At 47.7% G+C, this 27,646-nt stretch overlaps 1 protein-coding gene across 1 annotated transcript in view; it reads right to left on the reverse strand.

The window, feature by feature from the left end:
• Positions 1-27,646, reverse strand: part of CCDC187 (coiled-coil domain containing 187) — a 335,108-nt gene that overhangs the window by 194,923 nt on the left and 112,539 nt on the right. The window contains exon 12 of the mRNA XM_069609090.1: positions 26,270-26,375. Within this exon, the coding sequence (XP_069465191.1) occupies positions 26,270-26,375 (106 nt within the window). The remainder of the gene's footprint in view (positions 1-26,269; positions 26,376-27,646) is intronic.

Consider the following 27,646-nt stretch of genomic DNA (forward strand, 5'->3'; position numbering starts at 1 on the left):
ACGTCGCATGCAGTTCCCCCCTCAGGCTCTCGGTGCTTTTCTCCATTTGTGCTCTCAGGCTCTCGGTGCTTCTCTCCATTTCTCCCCTGAGGCTCTCACTACTTTTCTCTATTTGTGCCCTGAGTGTCTCGGTGGATGTTTCCATGGCTGCCCTGGAACCCCCGCATTCATTTGCATGGTCCTTGAGTAGCGTGGACGCTTCCTGCTGTTGCTCGATCAGCAGGTCGAGGGACTGTTGCCTCTGCTGGGCCATGGACATTTGCGGTGGTGTGACAGGGGGGCTGCTCAACACATGTTGCCTTGGCACAGGACTTGTGGGGGTTGGCCAGTCGTCGTCTTCAGGGTGCCCCTGCGTGGTTTCGTCATGGTGTAGGGGATGGGACATGCAGGGGGATTGGGAAAGGTCATGGATGGTACCTACGTCGCCAGCACTGTTTTCCGTGTCGGAGCATGCTGGCATGACAGCTGTGTCACCTATGGTGCTGCTACCACCAGAGGCGGTGCCATCAGATACGTTCTTTGGGGGGACCTGTGGTGCTGGGGTTGTGGACTTGCTGGCTGCTGGGGTGCCTGTTGCAGTCCCCTCCAGTGTGCTGCCACTTGATTCCTGCTGCTGCCGTGTCTTGATCCTTGCACCTGAGGTGGAGGCTCTTGGGACGTTGGTCCTGGCCCTCTTTGCAGGCGTGCTGGTAGGGGTGTCCTGCAGCTCGTCGTTGGTATCGGACCCTGTGGTGGAGTAAAGAGGGGCGAGCGTTAGTTATGGGTCTGTCGGATTCGGAATGGCAACGTATCAAATGCATTGGGGTGGTACATGAGGCTGATTTGGGACTGGGCCTTGGAGGTGGTCTCATTTTCGTGTGGATTGAGGATGCATTCATTTGGCTGCCTGCAGTTAGGGGGTGCATGCTGCACATGTAGGGGTTGTTTATGGCTTCTTGATTGATTTGTTTGTTCATTCTGACTTTTAGAGGGCGCTGTCAGGGCTAAGTATGTATTGCACTATGGGGTCACATGGTACTGCACATGTTCGTGGTTTGTGGATTTCGCATTGTTTCTCTTGGCCAACCTACCTGATTCTCCGGATGTCGGCACTCCTTTCTCCATCCCTCCGACTCCCTCTATGCTCTCCATTCCTATGGTGGAGGCGCAGATTTCCTCCCAGGGGGTCAACTTGATGGGCGACTCTGAACCCCCCCCGGTAGCTGTGGCGATGTTCCTGTTCGCAGAAAGTATGCTGCGTACGCGGATCCGCAGGTCGTCCCACCGCTTGCGACATTGCTGTGGCGTGCGGGGTGTTGTCCCCACCGCACTTACGCGCTGTGCCACCAGGACCCATATGGCCTTCTTGTTGGCAAGGGCCGTCCTGGTCATTTGACTGGAGAAGACGACGGCGGAATTTTCCTGTAGGGTCTCGGTGAGCACGGTCAGTTCCTCTCGGGAGAAGTGTACCTGCCGCTTGCGGTCACACGCTTTCTTGGCTACCTTTCCCATATTTATTTTTTTAACTGGGGTTGCTAACGGGTTGGGATGTGTGTCAGGGTCGGATTTTTTATGGTTGTGTTGGGATTCGGATTTTATAGTTGTGCGGCGTGCTGTTTCCCGTTCCGGCCACATGCTTTTACTTCCGTTTCCGTATATTTACGGTGGCCGTAATTTGCGGTGCACGCTCGTTACGGTGACCGCTCATTACGGTGACCGCTAAGATGGGTGGCGGTATTGCACCTGGTGCAGCGTACGGCGGCGGTAAGGGCCGTTTTGGGGTCATTTCCGCCATCGCAGCCTTTCGGATTCCGCCATGGCGTAATGCTCGTGCCCGATGGGTCGTGATTGGCCGCACTTTGCTCCTTCGTGCAATGGCGGAAACGCTATTTACGCTGTTGCGGTCCGGTCAGTCAATTTCCGCCAGGGTCGTAATGAGGGCCAATGTGATAGAAGTTAGATGGGTAAAAATTGACAAGTTATAAATGAAGTTGAAATGTTGAAAGAATTTTTATATGGATGTGTACTTAACCCCCTTTTATACTTTACTCTGTAGGATCTAACATGACAACGACGGGGGCCCCCAATGTCAACGATAATAATATAGAGATAGGAACAGAGAAAATGATTTAAGAAAATATTCCTATGAGTGTGGACTGTTTTGTTGTGCGATTATTTTCTTTTTCATGATGTTCGGCCTTGTGCTGTATTGGGCGATAGCCTTTATATCAATCAACATAAAGGAGCGGGAAGGAGGGGTGAAATGATTAAAACAAGGTACCCATCTCATTTGGTATGGATTTAAATTGATTTTGGCACACAGGGCCCATTAAAATGACACACACCGTGAAAATTACACAATCAGCGCTCCTGTATTAATTTACCCTATGGCCCATTATAATGATTCTGGGGGCCCTATTCTCATCCAGGTGTTAAGTACCGAAAAGGACGTTAAAAGGCTTAACAACCTTTTCGGTACTTAAGACCTATTCTGAAGGTGGTGCATTCCTCCGAAGTCGGAAGGAATGCGCCACTTTCGGAATACATGTGGCGGTTGCTGGGATGGGTTGGAAACCAACCTAGCAACCGCCACATTTGTAAATGGGGTTTTTGGAAGCCTATTCTTGTGGCACTCCGCCAGTTTAATATGTGCGCTAAACTAAACATATACGTTACCCTTTTCGTACCGTTAAACTGGAGGAGTGCCACAAGAAGACTTGTTTGGTGTAAATGAAAGTGTTCATAAACACCCGTGTGTTGTATATGGACACACTCATGTACACCAAAGCAAGCACCTTCAAAGTTGCTGCAACGTTGAAGCTGCTTGCTTTGGTGCACATGAAAGTGTTCATATACAACAAACGGGTGTATATGAACACTTTCATTTACACCAAACCTAGCAGCTTCAACGTTGCATCCTGCGATGTTGAAGCTGCTCACTTTGGTGTAAATTAAAGTGTTCATATACAACGCACAGGTGTATATTAACACTTTCATTTAAAGTGAGCAGCTTCAACGTTGCAGCCTGCAACGTTGAAGCTGCTTGCTTTAAATGAAAGTGTTCTGTGTGGAGGTGCCCAGGAGTAGGATATTACAGTAGTATAGTTTTGCGCCTATTGTGGCTCTAGCAATGTTGAGGTGTTTTGTTTGTGATAGGTGGGGTTTCACTGCATTTATGATTTTAGAGGGGAGAGCTGCTGCTGATGAGGTGGCACTGACTTGTCTGTCCATAGATACTGTGGAGTCTAGGTAGACACCTAAGGTTTTCACTGAGGTTGAGGTGGTAATGACTGTGTCTTCGATGATGAAGGAATTGTATATGTTGTCAAGCTTTTTTAGGGCTTCTTTGGGGCCTACTAGTAGCATTTCATTTTTTCCCCATTTAGGCATAGGCTGTTTGCCGCCATCCAGGCCTCAATGCGGGCGTATATATCTTGGAGGGTTTTAAGGTCCTGGTCGTAGTTGCCTGTTAGGGGAATGAGAATTTGTGTGTCGTCAGCATAGTTGGTGAAGGCTATGCCGAATTCTTCTAGGTCGCTGAATAGTGGGAGGGTGAATAGGTTGTAGAGTGTGGGGGAGGTGTATGAGCCTTGTGGGACTCCACAATCAATTGGTGATGGTAGGGCAGCTGCTTGGTCAGAGAAGAGAAGACTCTCATGACACGACCATCCAGGATGGAGGTTATCCATGCAATGGCTTCTTTAGAGAAGTGGGCTCGGTCTGTAAGATGTTTGCAGAGGATCTTGTGGTCCACCAAATCAAAGGCTGCAGAGAGGTCAAGGAGAAGGAGGAGTGAGGTTTTGCCTTTGTCCATGAATTTGAGTAGATTTTTGAGGTCAAGTAGGGCTGACTGTCCCGTGGCGGGCAGAAACCTGATTGCCTTTTTCCAAGGATGTTGTGCGTTTCTAGGTAAGCTTGAATCTGTAGATATACAGCTTATCTAAAATTTTCAATAGAAATGGAACTGTGGTAATGGGGCAGTAGTTTTTTGGGGAGTCTGGGTCTAGGGAATTTATTTTTAGTAAGGGCCTCAACCAGGCTTCTTTGAGGGGTGGATGGAACGGTGCTGGTGGCAAAAGATGCATTGATGAAGGAGGTGATAAACGGGGCAAGTACTGTGGCACAGTCTTTGATTAGGTTGGCTGGGCAAATGTCACCTTTGCATAGTGACAGTTTGATGTGCTTCATGATATGGAGGACTTCGGGTGTGGTTACTTCTCTGAAGGTGAAGGATTTGGGTGGAGTACTGTTATGTTTGGCGTGTATGTCTGGTTCGACTGTGGTTGGCTTTGGTACAAGGCTGGGTTTAGGCAAATTGTCAAATTGAATTTTGATTTTGTTTTTAGAGTTTTCATTTTATTTAGCATGGCGTGTTGGATGTTGTTGCACCATGTGGTGTTTTTCTCATTGGGTTGAGCAGAAGTGGTGGGGATAGTAAGCTCATTGTAGGTGGCTGCTTTGGCTGTGGAGATGGCTTTTTTATATTGTTTGGCGACAGTGAGGTATGTGTCCCTTGTGGTGGGTGAGGGATTAGCCTGCCAGGTGGTTAGTTCTGCCCTTTTAGCAGTGCGTGCATCCTTTAGTTCTTGAGTGAACCAGGAGTTAGCATGGAGTGTTTTTTTGGCTTTTTTCTTTTCCAGTGGTGCTACTACTTCTATTATGCCTTTTAACGTGTTGTTGTAGATCTCAACTAGTGTTGTAGGGTCTTTAGAGGTAGAGTGAGCAAGTACTGAGGTTTCTAGTAGGGGGATTAGTCTGTCTGTGGTGAGCAGTTTTTTTGATCTTGCCATGTTATCTGGTGTAGGTGGGTGGGGGTTTGCTACTGATTTAACTGGTATGAAGAAGTGTAGTAGATGGTGATCGGTCCACGGTCTGGGAGTGTTAGAGCTGATGTCTGCCGCACAGTTGTGGTCAGCGATCCAGTCGAGGATTCGACCTTTGGTGTGGGTGGGTTCATTTACTCGTTGAGTAAAGCCCAGATCTAGGAGGGCCTTGGCGAGGGCTTTGCTTTTTTAAAATCTTTTGGGTCTTTAAAGCCCAGGCTGAGGTCACCTAAAAGAATAACTTTTGAGTTCGCTTTGAGGTTTTCACATAGGATGTGGGTGATGTTGGCTTGGAAGTTGAGAGTTGGGCCTGGTGGGCGGTAGACAATGTGTATTGTTATGGTATCATTTGGTGAAGGAGATATTTTGGTAGATAGCGAGTCAAAGTTATCAACTTCGTTGGTCTTTAACTGTCTAGCTTTGAGGGTTTCTTTGATGATTAGGACAAGCCCTCCTCCTTTGCTGGAGATTCTGTCTTGGCGCAAGATAATGTGCCCTGGTGGGAGTGTTTGGCAGACCGCTGGTCCGGATGCTTCGTGTAACCAAGTTTCCTTTATGGCTAGTATGTCTAGGTCTAGGTCAGTGATGAGATCATGGATCTCTGTGGCATGCGCTGGTAGGGAGCGTGCATTGATGAGTGCACACTGGAATTGTGTTTTCTGGTTGTTCTTGGGTATAGTTGGGGCAGGGGTGCTATGGGGAGTGTCTGTAGTGCTAGGTGCGTTTGGCGTGGGTGTGATGGTTGGGGTGGTGCGTGATGGGAGTGGTTTGAAAGGGGTGGCTTGGCGGTGGTTGTAGGTTGATTTGAACAGCAGCTAAACCTACAGTTTCTGACGTGGAGAGGCATAGGTTTGGTCTAATAGTTTACAGGAGGTATAGAGAAAGTGGAGGTTTGGTTATATCTGTTAGGGCAGGTGGTGTGGATAGGGACTGTACTCCTGGATAGAGCTGGTCGGATTGGTTTAGGTGGTATGGTGTGGGAGCAGGGAAGCTGAAGTGGGCTAGTCTAGGAGGTGGTAGGGGGCTCCTAGTTAAGGAGGTTGAGGAGTGTGGAGTAAAGAGTTGGCAGGAAGTGTGTGCTAGTTCCGTGCACAAATGGAGAGCAGAGCCTACAGTTTACTCAGATATACTGGTCTTATGGGCAACAAGACAGTGGTGGGCACAATGCAAACAATACATTTAGTAATAGGCCAGTTCGCTGGGCAGAGGGCAGTGGTGGGCACCATGCAAACAATACATTAATTAATATGCCAGTTCGCTGGGCAGAGGGCAGTGGTGGGCACAATGCAAACAATACATTTAGTAATAGGCCAGTTCGCTGGGCATAGGGCAGTGGTGGGCACAATGCAAACAATACATTAATTCATAGGCTAGTTAATTGGGCTACGCAGCCGCCAGATGGGCTGTAGGTGCCGTCAGGGCAATGCCTGGAATGATGGGCGTAACGGATTTCACCGATTTATTTTTTTAATAATCTACTTACAGCGAGTGTCTGGCGAGCAGCTTGCAGACTGTTTATAGCGCTGACCAGCGCAGACAGGTGAGAGACAGGCAGGACATCTGCTCTGCGGCCCTTCCTGTGCCGGCTCATGCCTTCCGGTGACACCGAGTCAAGGAAGTGGCTCGCTGGGCCAATGGGCGGCCTGGAGGTGTGCTTGGTTGCCCAGCAACCGCTTGGCTTCAGGACGGTGGCCATTTTGGCGATGCCGTGTGAGGCAGGGAGACACGTGGATTTCGCCAGAAGCCAAAGCAAAGTAAATGGCAGAATGGCCACACGAGCTGACGGGAAGCAATAGCAGGGATCCAGTGGCATTGACAAGGTGATCTGGATCAGGACGGCCAGCAATCACCTTCTTTAGCGGGTCTGGAGGGCTGTAGCTTGGCAATCGGGTCTCTGCGGATCCTGTTGGGGAGATGAGGGCTCCTGGCTTACTCACTCTGGAGCTGGAAGCAAGTGGGGACAGGCGAGAGACAGGCAAGGCCCTTGCTCTGCGGCCCTTCCTGTGCCAGCTCACGTCTTCCGGTGACGCCGAGTCAAGAAGTGGCTCGCTGGGCCAATGGGCGGCCTGGAGGTGTTCTTGGTTGCCTAGCAACCGCTTGGTTTCAGGACGGCGGCCATTTAGGCTATGCCGTGTGTGGCAGGGAGACACGTGGATTTCGCCGCAAGCCAAAGCGAAGTAAATGGCAGAATGGCCACACGAGCTGACGGGAAGCAATAGCAGGGAACCAGTGGCATTGACAAAGAAATCTGGATCAGGATGGCCAGCAATCCCCTTCTTTAGCGGGTGGGCTGGTCTGCAGGGCAGTGGCTCGGAGATCGGGTCTCTGTGTGGATCCTGTTGGGGAGATGAGGGCTCCTGCCCTACTCCCTCTGGAGCTAGAAGCAAGTGGCATTGCCAATGTAATGTTGGACAGAGCGCTCTCGGAGTATGCAGAGTCCTCTGCTTGCCCTATTTGATTTAGATACACTTTATCTCTTAAACTTCACCCGCACTTTGTCTTGGTTCCATTTCTTCCTGGGGTGTGTCCATTATTAACTTTCATTGGGGAGTTTGGATTGTATTTTGGAGGACTGCTCACTTTCATTATCACAGTGTAATGCTATGTTTAAGACATAGCACAAGGGCAATTCTACCTGGTTAATCAGCTGTAGGATCTTTGGCTAGAATCTGTGTCCACCAGTGGCCGGACACTGCACCCTAGTGTCCCGGAGGCAAACCAGCCTCTTCAAATATGCTGGCGCTAACGTGCCGCCGATGTGTTGAAGTAGGGCAGGGAAAGCTGGGAACTGTGGTTTGGAGGAACAACACGCTAGGGTTAAGCACTTAGCGTTCAAAGAAATTAAAGTGCAGATGAGGCAAATAATCATCAATAGTGCTCAGCAGAGTATCTTTAACAATTCCAATGGGAGGTTTGAACAGAAATATACATTTCAAAACTTAGTGATTTCCCCCCCAGAATTACTGAAATGTCCACACAGTTATGCTCCTCATTCACCCTTACTTGGTCTCGTTGGTTCTGGCTATTATGTGGCACTGTAAGTATTTCTAATAAGCAAAAACTACTACTATGGGAAGTGAAGAAAGGAGAGAGGGGATGTGAGGAGAGACACAGAGCCTATGGGTGTTGTTTGTCTATTTACCCATCTACTGATCGTCCATGGCAGGTTGGCCACTGTGGAGTGTAATCAAAGACCCCAAACCAACGGAACTGAAGGGCCCACTGGAAAAAATTACCTACCAGAATGTATAAGAAATCCTTCACACTGAAAACGTGCCTATTAAGGCAGACTGTGAGGTTTCTGCAAGTAACACAAAGAAGGTCCATGTGAAAAAGGCCTACCTGTCATTACAAAAGGAAAAACAGCATTCTCATTCACAAATGTAGAAGAAATTCAAAGGTCCCTTTCACATGAAAAACATGATTTGTAAACACTGACACCAGTTGCAGTTTAAAGAAAGACATGAGAAAAATGTACCCCTGCTAACAAATATGTCAGGGAAAAGACATGGGGCCTAATTATGAGTTAGCCGGTCCGGCTGTAAAGGTGCTGGTAAACCGTACCGCACCTTTTTCCGGACCGGCTAACTCTGAGTTGTGTGGCCGTGTGGCGTTATGCCCGCCAGGTCAGACCTGGTGGGCATAACGCCACCTGCCACACACGGACATAGAAACACTGGTACCATTACCACATGTTGCCAGTGTTTCTACTGTTCCCATTCCCGTGGGGCCCTATTGGACTCCAAGGGAATGGGGAGTAATGGAATGCCGGCTCTGGAATTATCAGACCACTGGGGCTGTAATGCCCCGGTAAATCCAGCAATTCCAGAGCCAGTAATTCATTCCAGGTCCAGCAGCAACCTGCCAGTTTTTCCGGCACGGTGACTGCTGGACTTGGAATGAGCCCCATGGTGTGTGTTGACAGAAAGTAATGTATATTATGCTTCACATGAAAAATACCAGCAAACATTTGAAAAGAAAAGCCCACTGTGTTTCCATGAAAATTTCCTGTAGGCCCAGGGAAAAACCATTTTGCTTGTCGTGTGGCAAATGTCACAAAGTACTCCCCAATCACAGCCTGGCTTGCATTCCAGCTGTTTACAACTGCAATAAAGTGTGGCCGCTAAGGGTGTTGAAACCAAACTGCCTCCAGACTGGGACTCTCTGAAATCTCATTTCTGTGCAGGGAAGATGACCTAGCATGACAAGGATGTAGGGGGGGGGGTGGGAAAGAAGGGGCTGCAATCAAGGCTGAACTCTGAAAAAAGACAAGGAAATGGAAGCTTTCCACATTGAAATGGTGGTCTCCTTCAGATAAGAGGACAGATTTCAGATGTCTGCAGATGGAGATATCTGTGTTGCCAAGGCCTCCCAGACATTTAGGACCTGCAGCCTACACTTCCAACAACAAGGAGATTAATAAAAAAAGAAATACACTCTAGTCACAGGATGGCACAGAGTAGCAAATGGTCTGGAGACCAGAGAGCTACAATTTGCATAACATGAAGATTTACTATTAATTTAAAAGGACTATTATCATTTAGGCATTTTTCTCAGCAACCATAGGTTGTACTGCCTTCATTGTCATGTCATTTGTAAGATAATTTCCAGGCAATTTTGTTGAAATAAAATGCAACCACCTGTGACTTAGACAACTGCAATGGTCAGCTAAAGGATTTTCCTGGCTGCACTCAACATGTCCTGAATTTGAGAATTGCCGTGCTGTGGAGGATAAATTAGGAATGTGGGGAGTACATTACATGCTCCTAACTATTGTTTATTTTTTTGAAATGGTGTAAAATTGCCAAACAGCCATGCAAATGGTACAGACCAGGCTGTTTTATTAAAATCCCCATGATTAGCTGGAGCCGAATATATATATATATATATATATATATATATATATATATATATATATATATATATATATATATATATATTATAGCAGTTACTAGTAAATTCAGAGGTTTTGCCACATAACTAATTTTTACCAAATAGTTGATATGGAAACAAAAGGGGATTTCAAATGTGAGTTGCCCTATGTCAATTCCAGACTCCTAAACCAATCCATAGGGAGACACTGGATTTGGGAGGAGAGGGAACGGTAACTGTCCAATCCTGGTTGTGGGAATTCTTGCAAGGATTCGCCCAATACTGAGATCTTGATGGTGTCATCACTGGTATATAAAGTTGGTGCACTGTGAGCAAAAGGAGAGAGCTGCTGACAATTAATACCAGACATCCCCAAGGAAACACTAGAGGAGATTGCTGAGATTGCATCTTGTTATAGCTGTCTATTGCTCGAGAGGCCTAAAAAGCTGACTGGGCCCTATGGTGAAAAGCTGGGGACCATTTTGAGAGTGGACTGACCAGACCCCTGCCCTGTCCTCCAAGAGTGCCTGAAAGGCAGCTGGCTTTCCTGAACTCTAAACAGAGGCTTCCAATGTAAGTAGAACTGAGCCAATTGAAACCAAAGGTCGTAGAATCTGCTTGCCTTGAATCCTTTCACTTTATAGTGGGTGGGGGGGGGGTCAAAACTGTGTAGATCCTTAGCCTATTTCACTAAACATATTAATTTAATTCCCCTTGGCAGAACACCACAGGGTGATTTTTGTTCAAATTTGAAATTCCCAGTGTGTGCTGAAACAATAGACTGTAATTTAATTGGGTAATCCGCAACACATGACTTTAAGGGTAGGGGAGCTGACTATCCAAAATTCTGTGTTTATTTTGAAGCAAAAGTGTGCGTGAAATCATAATTGCCGTATGCATTTGTACCAATCTGTAAACCAAACTGCTTGCCTTTTAAGCTTGCAGGAAAATTGATATTGCACAGCCCTACATATGTAAATTGCTCGTATTTATTGCCCAGATTATTTCTCAAAATGAAATTGGGATAAAGTAGTGTGATTTGCATTTTTCCCAACCAACTTGTGTGATGTATTTGTGTGACCAGAATTTTTATTGTGGGCCACTAAGAATGTGGCGTGTGTCGTTTAAGTGTGATCTCCACTGTTTATCATTCAAATAAATACAAATATATTTCCTATACCCAGGTCTGGTTCTTGGCTCATTGTGGGACTCCATACGAGTCTTTAGGTAAAGCAGCACTAAAAATGTACACGAGTATTGCAGGGCTCCTTGATTTGGGGTGGGAAGGTACTCTCCAAGTTTAGGTTGGGCTCAATATAATGTGACACCACTATGCCCATTCCCACTCCTTAAGACACCCCTGGGATCATTTTAAGTGATCTCTAGGCTCTGCTTATAAGGGGGTGTAAGTGTTATATCTCAGCAGTTGGTAAGGTGGTGGTAGTGGATCTAGCAAAACCAAAGGTGATGGACCGAAGGTTTAGAATTAATCTCAGCCTCAGCCTCATTTGCATATGGCCTTTCCCCTTTTGTAATGGCTTGGCAGGCGAAGAACAATTGTCTGGGAGTTGCCCAGAGCAATGCCAGAGTTTAAGATTTATTCTAACCCTTCCAGCCATCATCTCCTTTGTTTTTCTATAGTCACCCTGAGTGGGATGGGTATGCCCGGCTAGGGAGTTTTACTCAAGTCCACCTGTGGTAGGACTGTAGAAGACTCAATCTTTGTTGTACAGGGCTCAAACTCTCAGGTTTGGCCTGAACTACCCAAAAGGTTTGGTAGCTATGGTCGAGAAGCCAGGCTTAGTCTAGGAGGGAGGCGGGCTGTAGATAAGTACAAAGACTCCGGAGCACACATATAGTCAAGAATACACCTATACACTGTAGTTTTATAAACATATGGTTATTATAAACACGAAGGCAACCAACACATTAATAGGATTTCAGCTACTTAAACATATTCACATGTATACTATAAGACATTGATGGAATATTACTCAATTCACTGATAGATTGTAGTTGATAAACAGTTAAGTAGTCAGGGTAGCATTCAAGTTAGCAAATCAGTTCTTTAACCAATATTCAATATATTGCAACAAGGATACTGGTAAGTAACTTCTAGGCAGCCTATACTTTCGAAATTACAGCCCTATCTGGGGATTAGAGTCTCAAAGTCAGTTGGGACACTAGGTGACCAGGGTAGAAGAACAAAGGAAGGCAGACGCTGTCAAAGTTAAAAATTTAGCAGGATTCTTCAATGTTGCAGGTAGGTAAAATGTTTAGCATAAAGAGGGATCAGGGAAGCTGGATTAGACCCCCTGATGGAATATAGCTCTAAAGAAGGATGTCCTTAGGCCTGGGAGAACACTATTGGGTTGTCCACCTCAAAGTGTCTCAAGAAGCTCAGGAGAAGTGCAGAGCAACACGGCAGGCAGCCAGGTAAGCTCCTAGGAGTGGCATAGTACCTTTTCCGATGAAGAACAACAATGTCACCGGCGGGTCTGCCAAGTGAGGCAACAACCGCTCCTGTTTGGATTCTTGGCCTGGAGGCTGAAGAAAGAACTTTTGGTGGGAGAATATGGTCAGCTTCTTCAGATGGGATGCCCAGCAGATGATCTTTATGATACTGGCTTGTTGGGACTCGGCACAGGCGTCGGTGCAGTGATGGATGTCACATGGCAGACTTCCCTCTGTTTCTCGGCCCCTGACTTGGAAGAGGAGATATCTCAGAGTGGGAAAGAGTCACTGTAGGCCCAGAAGGAGGCCCACAAGGTTGCAGCTGAAACCATGTTTCAGGAGATGATGCAGAGCAAAATGATCTAGGTCCCAGGTTATTGGGAGGTTTCAGCCCTGGACGGTCACAGCTCTTTAAGAAATGGCTCAAAATGCAGTTTGTTTCGAAAATGGTTAGGCCGACCAGTCCCAGGAAGGAAGTCACCCAGTCTAGATCTTCCCAGTCAAGCAGAAGAGGAGGTTGGAGCAGCAGCTGTCACTAAGCAGTCAATGGCGGTCGCTGGAGGTGGCTGCAGATGTCCTTCTTCAGATTATTCTTTCCATTGGTTGACTCTGCCTTCTGCTCCAAGACCCTTGCCTTTAATGCAGGGAAAAAAAGTATTCACCAACCACCATTCATGGTAACATGTGTTATCACAAGGAAAATAAAAAGAGCAGCTCAAGGAGCTCCCAGCAACACTGAACAGAAAATGCTGTGTGCTGCAATAAAAAATTGCAGATGCCTTTAAGATGGAGGAATGCATGACAACCAAAAGGGTTGAAACAGGTTCCCAAAAGTTGAGTAAAAGATTGAGTGAGTGTGGAAAAAAAGGTCCCACTCCCTCTGGAGAACTGGTACAAATTCAAGAGTCCAGCAAAGGTGCTGGGGGACTCACAAGTTACACCCAAAAAGGAAATTCTACCCAACATGCCCAGATGTGGGTCTCATGCCTCCTGGGCCTAGAGATCCAAGCTACTCGACCCAATGAGGCCAAAACATGGTTGAGGATGCTGTGGTCTCATGCAGAAGGGATGTGACCAAGCATTTTGGGCTGGACTACCAAATTTGGGGTGGGACCGATCCTGATTTACATGTTGTATTTCCCCTTTTGTAATGGCTTGGCACATGAAGAACACAGGTCTGGACGGTTGTCCAGAGCAATGCCAGAGTTTAAGATTAATTCTAAACCTTCCATCCATCACCTCCTTTGTTTTGCTATGGTCACCCTGAGTGGAACGGGTATGCCTAGACGTGGGTCCCGTGCCTGCTGGGCCTAGAGACCCAAGCTACTCTTCACCGATGAGACCCAATGAGGTGCAAACATGTCTGCGGATGCTTGTAGTCTCTTGCAGAAGGGATGTGACCAGGCAGTTCAGTCTGGACTGCTGCTTTTGGGGTGGGACCAAGTCTAATTTGCATATGGTCTGTCCCTTTTTGTAATGGCTTGGCAGGTGAAGAACAATGGTCTGGAGGGCTGCGCAGAGCAATGCCAGAGGTTAGGATTAATTCTAAACCTTCCAGCCATCAACTCTTTTGTTTTGCTTTAGTCACCCAGAGTGGGACAGGTATGCCCCGGCGTGGGTCCGTGGCCTGCTAGACCTCGAATCCCAAGCTATTCCTCACTGATGAGGCCCAATGAGGCCAAAACGTGTCTGGGTATGTTTGTGGTCTTGTGCAGAAGGGATGTGACCAAGTAGTTCAGGCTCGACTGCTCCTTTTGCGGTAGGACCAAGCAGGTTTGCATTTTGTCGTTGCCCTTTTGTAATGGCTTAGATGGGTGTCCGGTCAAAGGATTGAAAACAGAAGGATCTAATACAATAGTTGAGAGTCAAAAGGACCGAAAAAAAAGTTGAATACCTTTTTAAAAATATATATATATTTTTTATTTTTTTGGTTTCAGTTTAGGAAAAAAAGTGTTTTTTATACCAAAAACAGGGGTTTGGGGGGGGACCCTAGGTGAAGAATGATGGTCTGGAGAGTTGCCCAGAGCAATGCCAGAGGTTAAGATTAATTCTAAACCTTCCAGCCATCACTTTTTTGTTTTACATAAGAGGATCGGGGTCACATGACCTAAGCCCCACGACCCCTCAATCACTGCTAATCTTTTGGTGCCTTCTTGTTTTGCTACCCTTTTTTACTTACTTAAGCAGCTCTCTAGCCTCTTTTCTTGGCAGTTGATGAGTTGGTGCAAGTGGATCTAGGTCACGTGACCTAAACCCAACCCTCCTGCTTAGCCCAGCACCTGCCTTTCCTTTCTTAACTGGTCGATCAAAGAGCATCCAAAGCAAAGTGCAGACGAAGAAGACAACATTTTCTGTAGGGAACTGTTCAGACTGGAAGGACCCAGGACCAGAACCCCCAGCTCATCTCACACCAGGTAAGCCTCCTTGAATATGTGTTTCACCCTTCTCTCCCAAAAGCCCCTACCCAACATCCCCACTCATTTCAAACCATGCCACTCGCCAGACAAATCATGGACACTGCATCAGAGCAACATGACCTGCATCACTATAGAGCCATCATTACTTCATCTACCAGTACATGAAGCTGATGCTAGCCAGCGTCAGCAAACAGCCACGCAGCAGACATTTCCAACCTCATCACCACACATGAATTGGACATCATCTTCATTACCGAGACCTGGATAACATCCACCTCCACCCACATCCTAGCCATCCGCATCCCCAATAGCTACATAATTCTACAATGAGACCACCCAGACCAGATGGGTGGAGGCCTCACTATCATTCACAAGGTTTCATGGCAATGCACCCAAGTGGATGTTGCCACCATCAGCTCTTTCAAAAAACCTTTTCCCACTATTTCCCACTCGCCCCCACGGACACAGTCACTTTTCACCTCATCTAAAGTCCACCAAGCACACCACCTCCTTCATCTGAGACTTTACGGACTTGGTCACCACCATGTCTTTCCCGCATGCCAATAACATCTTCCTCAGCGAGTTAAACATATCCAGCAACCCATTCAATGAAGGAAGATCTCCACTGCCTTCTTGATACCCTGAACTTCACAGAGCACACCAAAGACGCAGCTCACAGGAAAGGTAGTAACCTCAACCTCATCATAACTGCCACGTCACAGCTCTCCAATATTGTTCGACAGGTCAGGCCATCTGGCAATCCCCTTTGACATTAATCACACTACCCCAGTTAAGGACACCCATAGAAAACCCAGAAAACAAGCCTTCAGATCATTCAAAATCTTCCCAGTGGAGGGTCCCATGGAAGACCTTGCCAATCTCCACCTCACATGAGCCGATCGCCCTCAGACAAGCCAGGACTGTGAATCATATATCCAACCAACATCAACCGCCATGCTCCAGTGAAACAACGCATCCTTGTAGCCAAATCCTTGCACACCCTGGTATACCCAAGACGTCAACTTTAAAAAAAAGAACCATCAGATAACAGGAAAAGACTTTGTGAAAATCCTGCATCGCATTCAACCTTGTCCTGCTCAAGAGACTCTGTGCTACATGCAGATGACTGATCACCACTGCCAGTGCCACCTACTACCAAAGAACATAGCCAAAGCGAGGAATTAAAGCAAAGTCCTCTTAAAAGCTGTGAGGTATTGCATCAACCTTCTGCCTGACCCACCCATACCTCACTCCATCGAAAAATCCACAATCCACTGCCTTCAACTCTTTCTTCATCAAGAAGATCAGAATTATCAGCAAGCAATTAGACGCAATGCCACAACTGACAGCACACTACACATCCCATCTTGTAAAATCACCACTACTTGGACAGCTTTCAAAATACTCACTATGGAATATCTCACTGTTATCCTAGCATCCATCAAGGCCACATTGTAGACGGATGATATCCTCCCTGCCCCCGTACTCAAGAAGACTCTTCCTACTGAAGCATTTCTCCATTACCTGACAATCATCAACAGCTCCCTCACTCAAGGAACCTTCTCTTCAGACCGCAAGACAGAACAAATCCTCCTTCTTCTGAAGAAATCAACACTGGGGCATGACAACCTCAGCAACGACTGCCCCGCCACCCATCTTCCATTCCTAGGCAAGATCCTTAAGAAGCCAGTAGCCACGTAACTCCTCCAACAGATCAAAGCCAACAACTTGCTTCAGTCCAACCAATCTGGCTTCAGACCTAGATGCAGCACCGAAACGGCTACCATTAAGGTGATTGATTGTGCCTTTAACATCCTCGACAGTGGCCATCCTTGCCTCCTGGTTCTCCTCCACCTTTTAGGAGCATTCGACACAGTAGACCACCAGATGCGCAACAACATTCTACATCGCCGCATGGGGATCAGAGAGAACCTCTTCAGTTGGTTCAAAGCCTACCATGCTAACCACCAAATTGATTCCTCCAGATCACCAACCCTACCCATCACCTGTGGAGTTCCACTAGGATCCATAATGTCCCCTGTGATCTTCAAACTTTACATAGAACCAGTGAGAACGCCCCTGGCTCCACCCAGCATCCACTTCCACCAATACACAAATGACGCATATCTCTACCTCAAGATAGCCTCCCTTAAAGAAATTCACAGGCTTACTGACTGCCTTAAAATGATCCAGTCCTGTATGCCCAGTGTTTACCGGAAGGTCAACTTCTGCAAGACCAAATTCTTACTGCTGATCAACAACACTGAACACCCTGATATCCAGACCTGACTCTCAGCTATCAACCTCGAGGGCTTCCCACCCCACCTAACCACCTGGGCAAAGTCCCTTGGGTTCGACACCGACTCACATCTCTCCTTCAAGCAACTCATGCCGAAAAAGACACAAACAGCTTGGTACCAACTTTCTCTCCTACAGAAAATGATGCCCCTAGTCCCAGAAAACAACTTCAGATCTGATGTCAGCCTTGGTCCTCTCCCACCTGGATGGTGGCAATGCCCTTCTGGCGACTCTCCCGGCACCCCTGAGATGTGTCCTATATGCTGCTGCATGGCTCATCACAAATTCGATCACATCACCCGACTGTCATCAGACTCCACCGGCTCTCGCTGCAAGCACATATCTTCAAATCCTACTGCATCATCTACAAGGCTTACACCCTGAATTCCCGGAGATTACTCACTGAGAAACGCAGCACCTCAGGAGGGCTATAATCCACCAGAAGTAAGGGCATGTGCAGTAAAGAAAGAACTAGGAGACAGACCTTCTCTGTCTATGCTCCAAGACTCTGGAACCTCGTCCAACAACACCAGAGTTGCCCCGTTTCTTCTACATTTAAGGAAAGAGCTCAAGACCCTCCTCTACAAGAAATGGCTTCTCCCTAACACATCGGTCCACACATCCTCCACTCCCTACATAACCTGAGACTGGGTACATTTCTCCCCCCTGATTTCTTACCTAGTTGTTTGTAGATCCCTTATTGCCAAATTGCCCGTCCTCTGTCCACCATATCTTTGCTACCCTCACTGTGTCCTCCTCTCTATGACATGTAAAGAATTCAGTTGCTTCCTGAAGCTATGTCCACACTCAAACACCCGAAGAATAATAAAGTATGCAGCCACTGTCATGTGTAAGGCCATATCAAAGTGCAGCCCACCTTAAACCCAGAACTGAGCAACACTGCAAACCTGGAGAGCCCATAGCGCTACAATGCCATGCGAATAAGAGGGAGTGCTTTAAAAATAACACGTAAAAGCAACTCGGTGTAAGCAGATGGCCATCTACTTGCCCTGAACGGTTCCATGTATTAAAATCACAGCAAAAATGCCTGACACAAAACATTGCGGCAAAAAGGCTGTGGTTTTGACACCGCAATCCATGTAAAGGATGCGGGTGATACCCCCACAACCCCTGGACCTATTATACCATTTAAGGTGATCGGGGGACACCCCCGCCCTCCTTAAATGGTATAATGGGGTACACCTTTACCAGGTAAAACCACAGCATTTTTGCCTCGATTTGTTGTACAGGCGACATTTTTGCCGCGATTTTATCACGGCACACCCCCTGAAGGCTGGGTGAACTGGTCACGGAAGCAGCTCGCACGGCTATTCCAAGTTAGAGCAAGATCAGCTCATGGTAATTATTGAGACAGAAAGAGAGACCTTAGGGTTCTTTCTTCTATTTTAAATGGTCATGCTCTGGTGCAGTACATACGCATAGTAACATAACATGTACATTCACACGACATCTTAGACAAAGTCGATGACGGGGGTCACTTTCAAACATGATGACAGTATCCATTCAATTTGGGAAGCGCTAGTCCATTCTTGGTTTTAATTCTGCATTCTGGGTCTTGTAGCCGTGGATTCCTATTTATGAATCCAAGACTACAAGTCCCAGAATGCAAAGTTAAAACCAGAATGGAATGGATAATGTCCGGGTGTTTGCATTTTTGCTCTCCGCAGTTATTAGCGCATCTCAGCTCAGATTGACTACTTGCCTTCAGAGCTGCAGGTCACGAGGTCACCAGGCAGGGCTGGCTCATCCTTTGACCCTGTCCTGATCGGTAAAACAACTACGACAGAGTTGCATAATAGCACCGGTTATTCGAGCACCCAGGCACCGTTCAGTTATGGCTAAATAGTTATTAACATTTTATTAAGACCGTTAGAGATTGTTTCTAAATCTTTGTTCTAGTTTTCCTCTCATGTGAGACAGAGAGAGATAAAGAGACAGACATGTTCATGCTTTAGGCATGTTTGAACTGATGACACTCTGCATAAGGGTGCCCCCCATGTGTCTGGGGGTCCTGCATAGCCACTCCGCCCCCGCCGAGGCTATTCCAGAACCCAGATAACATGCCACTGTTTTAGGGTACACCTTAGGTCCAAATATAATGTTTGGGGCAGGTGTGTAGATTGATCAATATAATTGAGGGCGGGGGGGGGCGGGCGAGTCTGGGATTTCCCAACAATCAACCCACTGTACCCAACTAAATATGACACTCCAGGGTGGCGTGTGGGCACTATTAGGGCAAATTAGTACAGGGGCAACTAACGCCGCAACCTGTAACGTCAGGCGCAGCTTATTTCCAGTACATACGGTCTCTGAGCCACTATTAAGCGGGTAGAGAGCTCACAGGACCCCCTTAAACCTGGTGGCATCGAGGCCACATTGAAATTCTCATCCACGCAGCTCGCCTTCAGTCACGTGGCACGCCACATTGAAATGCAGTTGCATGCTGCATGACTGACACAGAGCTGAAGAAAACACAGACACCCAACTGATCAAAGAAACACGGAGTTCAATCCTGGGCGTGGTGTCCCACTCCCAGGGATCGCGGCAGGGCCTTTCACCCTTTTCAAATGAAAGGGGACTCGAGCCTCGGGCGGGGGAAGGGGGGTAGAGGGGTACGGGGGGACGGCCGGCGGGGGTCCCAATGTTGCCTATCAGTATCCTTATAATACGGCAATAGATGACTTTATTTGCTGGAACCCTTCAGGCCGCCACTTGGAAGTGGCGACTGGAGAGGCTCCAGCAAGTGAAGCTTTTAATGCCGAGTGCTGCAAAGTATACATTTACAGCAAAGAAATGCACCGAGTTAATAGCCGCCGATTATCACTAGATGGCCATCCAGCAGGGAGCTGAAACACTAAATGCCCACCGAAAGGCTATAAACCCTTCTTTGACAGCAACATAGGGGCCGATGAGGAGGAACCAGTTTTAAAAGGAAATAAGGTGATAATCAGTGGGCATTTAGTGTTTCATCTCCCTGTCGGCTGGCAGTCTCGTGATAATCGGTGGCTATAACCCGCCGGGTGTATTTCTTTGTCTCTGTTATAATGTATGCACCCCACAGGTGCCTCAGACTGTTTTTGACTCCAAGAGTGGGGGAGGAGGGCAACCATCATGTTGAAATGAGCCTCTGCACATCTTCAGCCCTGCCTGCCCCCACTCATACCTAGCATCAAGCTAGGCCTGCGGTTTTTGGGTGACACTATGATGCAGGGGGACAACATGAACATGCTTCACGAGACCATCTAGGACCTGCCGGGTTCGCAGACTGAAGCACTTGCCGGGAAGCAAGTTGTGCTTTACAAAAAAAAAAAAAAATGCAAAAAAGGTAGCAGGCGCCCCTCTCTCGAAAGAACAAGGCATGATAACCTGTTCAGTGGTTATTAACCACATTGAGAGTTTGCAGCCATTGCTTTTTGCTCACTGTACTTTCACAGATGGGAAATATCTATTTGCATATCAGTCTTTGTCCCGCCCACAAGGGCAGTCCAGCACCGAAATGCTATGGCAATTCCTCTTGAACAAGAGCACCATCAGCAACCCCATACACGTGTTTCAGCCCTGTTGGGCATCATCAGTGAGGTGAAGCTGAGCCTCTCTAAGCACAGTGAGCAGGGAGTCCACGTCTGGTTGCCCCCAGGTAACCTAGGGTGACCAACCCCAAGTTCCTTTCAAAAATGCAAAAAAGGTAGCAGGCGCCGCTCTCTCGAAAGAACAAGGCATGATAACCTGTTCAGTGGTTATTAACCACATTGAGAGTTCGCAGCCATTGCTTTTTGCTCACTGTACCTTCACAGATGGGAAATATCCATTTGCATATCAGTCTTTGTCCCGCCCACAAGGGCAGTCCAGCACCAAAATGCTTTGGCAATTCCTCTCTGAACAAGAGCACCATCAGCAACCCCATACACGTGTTTCAGCCCTGTTGGGCATCATCAGTGAGGTGAAGCTGAGCCTCTCTATGCACAGTGAGCAAAATGACTGCATCTTTATACCTCGCTGTGTGGCTAGAGAGGTTGAGGAGCGAAAGAGTTTAGGAAACCAGATCTCACATCAACTAGAAATGCAGGGACTGTGTACACACCTCTAGAGTTTTCTAGGACTTAGGAAGTCCTTGAATTTGCATAAAATAATGAAGCAAATACATTCCTTAAATAGGAATATGTGAGCAAGAGATCTAAGGCGTACACTCAGATGCATAGAAAGAGGCCTCAGAAAGCAGGGCAGACAACAAGTTGTTAGTGATTGCCATGGCAAATGGCCAAGAGTGATGGGTGGTGCCTTTCATGCTGCAGCTGCTCCTGTTCATTCGTTGAGATCTCTAATCCCGAACGCAGCTGACCGTACCATGCACCGTACCATCCACCGTACCATCCACCGTACCATCCATCTGCACTTCAAAATGTCCAATGCTGGTTGTCCTTAATCTAAGTATGTCCACCCATATACTGTCCCTGGTGACTGTTCCATTTAGTCTGCTCCACACCCTGGTCAGAGTGTCACTCAAACTCACCCGCCTGTAAGAAGTTCACCGCTTCCCGTCAAATCTGATTGGTTAGCTATTGTACGTTCCTTTGTGATCAAAAGAGCATTGTTCCTCTCTGTATAAATAAATACATAAATAATATCTCCCTGACCCGGGAGAGCACAGGCGATAGAACTATGCATTCGTTAGCTTGGGAGACGAGCATCCCCCATGGTATTCATAGTCTGGTTCTTATTCTTTGATGGTTGGGAAGGTACCCAACACTGACAGTTTCCGGTATCAGGTAATAATATCCCCCAACATAAATATCACCCTAAATATGGCCGTTTGGTTCGCCATAGGCGATATTTTTATTGGGGATATTATGTGGGAGCGGAGGTTGCGGGTGTGCCCCCCGCACATTAAAAAGTGATGCGGGATTGCGGGGGTGTCCCCAGCAGGGTCCATTGTGAATTTCGCCGCAAAAATATGGCGATATTTTTGTATGGCGATATTTTTTGCGGCGAAATTATCACATGGAACCCAGTTTCCAGAACCTCTGGCTCCTTCCTTTTTCTAGCAATAGGTATAAGCTCGCCCTCCCTCTAACTGGCCACAGCACTGGCCTCTCCAAGTGATCAGGATGCTAGCTAAGGGACAGGTCTGCAGACACGATAGGGGTAGAGGCAGAGATCTGCATTCCTGGAACCTCCCTGTCCTATTCCCACGGTCAAGATTGCTCTTCCAAATGTACCTCTCTTCTTCCTTCTCCTCGCTCTTCTAGTCCCCCTCGCTCCTCTCTCCTCTTATTGTTCTACTGTGCTTTGAACGGCCTCATGTTGGTATTAAGCACTATACAAGTTTAGACAAATATACCCCACCACAAAAAGCATTCAGGGTGCAGGGCTACTCCATTGTAATGTCTTGGAACTAAGCTTCAAGTGGGCCTGGGTTAGCCGGGCTCTGTCCCATCAGGTCCAACAATTGCTCCGAAACCGGGTCCCTGCCAGGGCTCCCCGATCTGCTTTCCTTGCATGATGGTGGGTGCTGTTGCACATGAGATGCACCCCCACTTCTCATTGAGAATCACATCACCAGTGTCATACATTTGGAGTTAGAGTAGGTGTTTTGGAGTTCACCGATTGGAGAATATGATGCTAAATTAGTTTTGACAACAGATTATTATATTCAAATCTAAAATGATAGAATAAAATTAATAAATAAATGCTATTAAAAGATTTCCTTCAAAGGAAGACAATAATTGGTACCTGCATTGTATTGCTTTGACTTTGTATATTTGAATTTTTTAATTGAAGTCGATTTTTGGACTGCACTAAAATTGAAAACACCTTTTAAAATAGATGTTGTTACCCATCATGCCAGATACAAAAACTCAACTATGTCTCTCAGGTAATTCTGTTCCTTACATAAGCCACCCGTCTTTTAAAGGGTCCTTAGCTACTTGTGCTTCTGCCAGGAACTTCTTATGCCCAACCCCCCAAATACTGTTTCATGATCGGTTAGAGCCCCCCTCTATTTCCATACCACTTAAAAGTACTGCTACAACCCACAAATGAAGGCCATGCCCCATCTGTCATCCATTAAAAGCCCATAAAATGTGTGTAAAGATGTTTGCAACACCTCACTGCTTCTAGAAGCCTACCCTCTGAACCTCCCCATCCCTGAATGCATACATACATGCATGCCCCTGTCATAGGAATACGACTGAAGCTTACCTTCAAGTGCAACTCTTGGTATGACTCCAACCACACTGCCCTGAAACGCAAGTGCATGGTGGATGAGAGGAAGTGGAGGGCCTCGGGCACATCCTCTGACAAACTGGCCTGCTGCCAGCTCCAAAGGCCATACAGACTCTCTGTCCTGTCCAAGGAGAGAGCCCACATCCAAGCCGTGTCTCTGCAGCCTCGAACAACATGGCTGAACTCTTTGAAATCTGCAAGGAGCTGGCCAATCCTTCTGCAGTCTCCACCACTCCTGTTCCCTCCCAGATCCTCTGTACGGCTCTAGCTTCTCACTTCACCACTAAAACTCAGGACATCCTGTCCTCGCTCTACTCTTCCTCTACCTCTCATGACAACACCTGACAAAGTTTCTAGACAAGTCTGATCTATCAAAGTGTCATCCAAACAGGTTCTCCCCTGCTCCTCCAGAACCATCAAGGACCACGTTGACACCCTTGCTCCAGCCATGTCCGATTTCTGCAATCACTCTTTCGCCACTGGATCTTTCCCCTCTCTCCTCAAGCACTCCCTTGTGCACCAGCTCCTCAAAAAACCTTCTGCCGGTCCTGCCTGTCTGACAAACTACCGCCCAATCTCTATCACTCCTTTCCTGGGCAAACTCCTGAAAAAGCTGGCCATCTCCCAGCTTACTTTCCCCACTAAATCTGTGGGTTGTATCCATGGCCATCAGTATGGCTTCAGAGCAGCCAGAGGCACAGAAACTGCTCTCCTGAACACCCGTGAAGATCTGCTCTCTAATGTGGACTCCAGCCTTCCTTCTGTTCTCATCATGCTTGACCATTCCTCTGCTTTTGACATGGTCAACCCCTCCATCTTGATCAATCGACTCTGTGAGAACCTGGGCATCATGGATCAGGCTCTGGAGTGACTGACCTCCTTCCTCCCGGACCGACCCTCCCAGGTTCAACTTGGGTCCTTTCTCTCCACCACCTCTCTCTCCACATGTGGTGTTCCCAGAGCTCTAACCTCTCACCCTGGCTTTTCAATGTCTACTTGGCCCCCTTGGCCCACCTCATTTCTACCTTCCCCTCTAACTTTCAGTGTTATGCAGATGACCCTCCACTTTCCCCCTCCAAGTTCCCCTCAGCCTCCACTACTCTCTCGCTCATTCCTGACTGTCTATCCGTGATTCAGGAATGGCAAACCTCCAACAACCTCTGCCTTAATGCCAGTAAGACGGAGATCCTTCTCATTGGGACCCCTGCTCCCCCTTTCCCTCTGGCCGCCCACCTTGGACCCTCTTCCTTCGTCTTCGTGCTTGGCAAAAAACCTTGGTGTCATCTTCGACTCCACTCTCTCCTCATGTCACAGACCTTGCCAAGAAGGCACACTACCTGCTGCACCTCCTCAGGGGTATTCTTCCTTTTCTAATGTTCCCCCAGAAGCTCACTGTCTCCAGTGCCCTGGTTCTCTCTAGGCTGGACTTCTGCAACAGCCTCTTTTTCAACCTTCCTTCCTCTACTCACCGCCCTCTGCAACTAATTCAGAACAGGACTGCAAAACTTATCCTTGGCCGCAAGCCCAGGGACCGTATCTCTCCAGCCCTGAAATCTCTCCACTGGCTCCCGGTGGCTGCAATGATCAAGTTCAAGACCTCTGCATCGTCCATAAGGCTGTCCGGGGCCGGGGCCCACACTACATCCAACTCTCTCTTCCATAATACCTTCCTTTGCAAGCCCTTCGCTCAGCTACCTCCAACTCTCTGAGGGTCAGAAGGTTCTCCAGGCAGAGAGTGGGGGGTAGATCTCTCTCCTCTGCAGTTGCCACCCTCTGGAATGCACCCCCTGCCCCTCTCAAACTTGAGCTGGACCACCTGAAGTTCCAGAAGCAGGTCAAGACCTTTTCTTTCTCCTCTGCTTTCTCTCTCTCCCTCCCTCCCCTGCTGACCTTACCTGTCTGCAGCGCTGACTGGCTGCTTGGTTACCCACAGAGTCTCACTGGGTACCAGGCTCCCCCATGATCAGTCTCCGCTGCACTGCCTCCGGGCCTACCGCGCACTTAGGGGCTGTAACTGTAACTGTAACCTCTAAAGTCCCCTCCCTCCTTGCACCTACCCAGAGCCACTCCGCTCTGGCTGCACTTCGTCAGAGCAATGCTGCCCTGACTGCACTTCCTCCTTCCCTCTCTCTGACACTTCCACCTTTCCCTTCCCCCTGCACTTGGCATTGCCACACTTTCACGATCTGAATGACACAAGGCCTAGTAAGATTGTTTGACTTGTCCTCCCTCTGTCTTCCCTCCCTTGTCTTGTTGAGCCTAGAAACATTTGTGTACAGGCGTGTTATAAATGACATATCATATCATAAAGAGACCAGACCCCGCCCAACGTTCTCAAACCCCCGCCCAATGTTCTTAGCTGCTCAGCCCAGCTGGCAAGTAGCCTTGAAAGACTAGACCGTCCCTCACCAGCACCTGGGCAGCAGAGCTGTCCACTCAGTGATGGACTGGTCCACAGGGAGCTCTGGAGGTTACCCAATAAGCTTCTGCACCAAAGACCACTGTTGCTTTGGGTGCCCTCGTTTTCTGATCTTCTCACCCTCTCTCCAATGCACCCTACCACCTTCCTTCCATCTACACTCGCCCCCTCCCCACATCAATGTGCTGTGTTTAACTACTTTTTTAATCCTCGTATAGTAACAAATATGCTTTCAAATTCACTATTTTGGACCCATTTTTTCTAAATGTTCTTGTAGGATAACCCCCTCCCCACAAACCCTGTTTAGAGGGGTTGGGTATCTTTCCTCTGTGTAAAATGGGCCACTTTGAAAAACATTTCCCAGCCCAACCCTAGGTCCCCCGGCTGTCTATTTTATGCAGTGGCGTCGCCAGGAATCAAATTTAGGAGGGGCACAGAGGGGGCCAAAGACAAAATTAGGTGGAGCAACAGACAAAAGTAGGGGGAGAACATGGTCACTGCTCGTTTTAGGTAGGGGGGCACAAGGGGGGCACAGGGTTTCATAGGGGTGCCCCGGCCCCCCCAGCTCCCCCCCTAGCGACACCACTGATTTTATGCCACCCAGTATCGCAGAGGAGTTGTGAGCTGACATGCATTGGAAACATTATCACATAAATAATATGAACGCTTTCTGGGGCAGTGTGGGGGCTATGACTAGCCTCTCTCTATACGAAGCCTACATATACTCTTCCCAGAAAGAGCGTTCTGCAAACACAGGAGTTTACCTTCCAGAGGTGAGGCTCTCAGGTGAAGGCACTGGTGTGGTCTCTCGCTTCTGTCTGTCCCCTGAAGGATGTCTGTTCTCCGGGATCCTCAGGCCTGTGAAGTCTTCTTGTAAAGGTAAGTGACAAAAGAGAGAAAACATTACAAAACGTTCTCAAATAAAGTTGAAACACAAATCAAAAAAGAACATTAAGTGAGTTTTCTCGGTCTTTGGGCCTCATTACAAGTGTGCTGGTCTGGAAAAAGTGTTGGTGATTCGATCTCCGGCATTGTTTCTGGACCGGCACACTTCAAATTTGCCGGTGGGGGCGTCACGGATCTCTCGGCAGGCCTGGCCTAACAGTGCTGGCGATTCAGGAAATCCCATCCCATGGGAAATTACCTCACTCTGCCACCCATAATATTCCGGCAGTACCAGGCTATCGGGCAGCAGTGATGGTAAGTGCAGCTTGCCGGTATCCCACCAGGAATGCCGGCGCGATACTGGCAAACTTAGAATGAGGGCCAAAGGTTCTGGTAAAGAGCACATTTGAAAGGTACGCAGTAAAAAGGAGCGACAAGAGAAAATGACGGACGGAATGCCAAGTGAGTGTGATGGTAACCCCGAGACATAGCACACAGGTCTGTACAGATACAATGCGTGAGTAGGGGATTGCCAAGCTGCCGGATAATAATGGCAAGGTGGCATTGTCAGTGAACGGGCTACTAATGGCAATAGTACACTTTCACTTGGTCACATAGGGATGGGCTAAAGACACATAACTTCATTCAATATGAGGTGAGGGGGGAAAAAGGTGACTTTAACATTTCTCATGAGTGGAGCAGTGAGTTACATTCAAACGCACACTTCAACCCCAAAAAGCCATGGGATATATGGTCGTATAAAATTGGCCATCGTCTTTCTTGTGCATCAGTGTCTGCTGGTTACCTCAGCGACAAACCTTGAAAAAGTAGAGCTTAGCCGCTCTGGTACTCGCCTATGACAAACCCTGTAGATGCCGTTGGTAAATTCTTCAAATTTGTAAACAAAAAATGTGATGGTGGAAGGTTTGGAATGAATCTTAACCACTGGCAGTGCACATGGGGGCCTCTCACCCCAACATTGTTTAGCCTGTCTGTGACATTGCAGAAGGGGACCCGCCATATGCAAATCAATCCGGTACTGCCACCAATGGGAGCAATCCAGCCCCAACTCCCAGGCCACATCGCGTCTGCATGGACGCGCAGCCTTCCACCCACCACATTATTTGGCTATAATTATTCAAATGTGAACATTTCCAGGAACACAATCACATTTATGGCACCTGCAATCTATCCGCAGTACAGCAGGGAGAGAAAACAGTCGGGTCGCAATGCATGCAAAGCACACAAGACAGGAG

This window comes from Ambystoma mexicanum, chromosome 8 (genome assembly GCF_040938575.1).
Source record: "Ambystoma mexicanum isolate Mex_15411 chromosome 8, UKY_AmexF1_1, whole genome shotgun sequence".
Classification (NCBI taxonomy): domain Eukaryota; kingdom Metazoa; phylum Chordata; class Amphibia; order Caudata; family Ambystomatidae; genus Ambystoma; species Ambystoma mexicanum.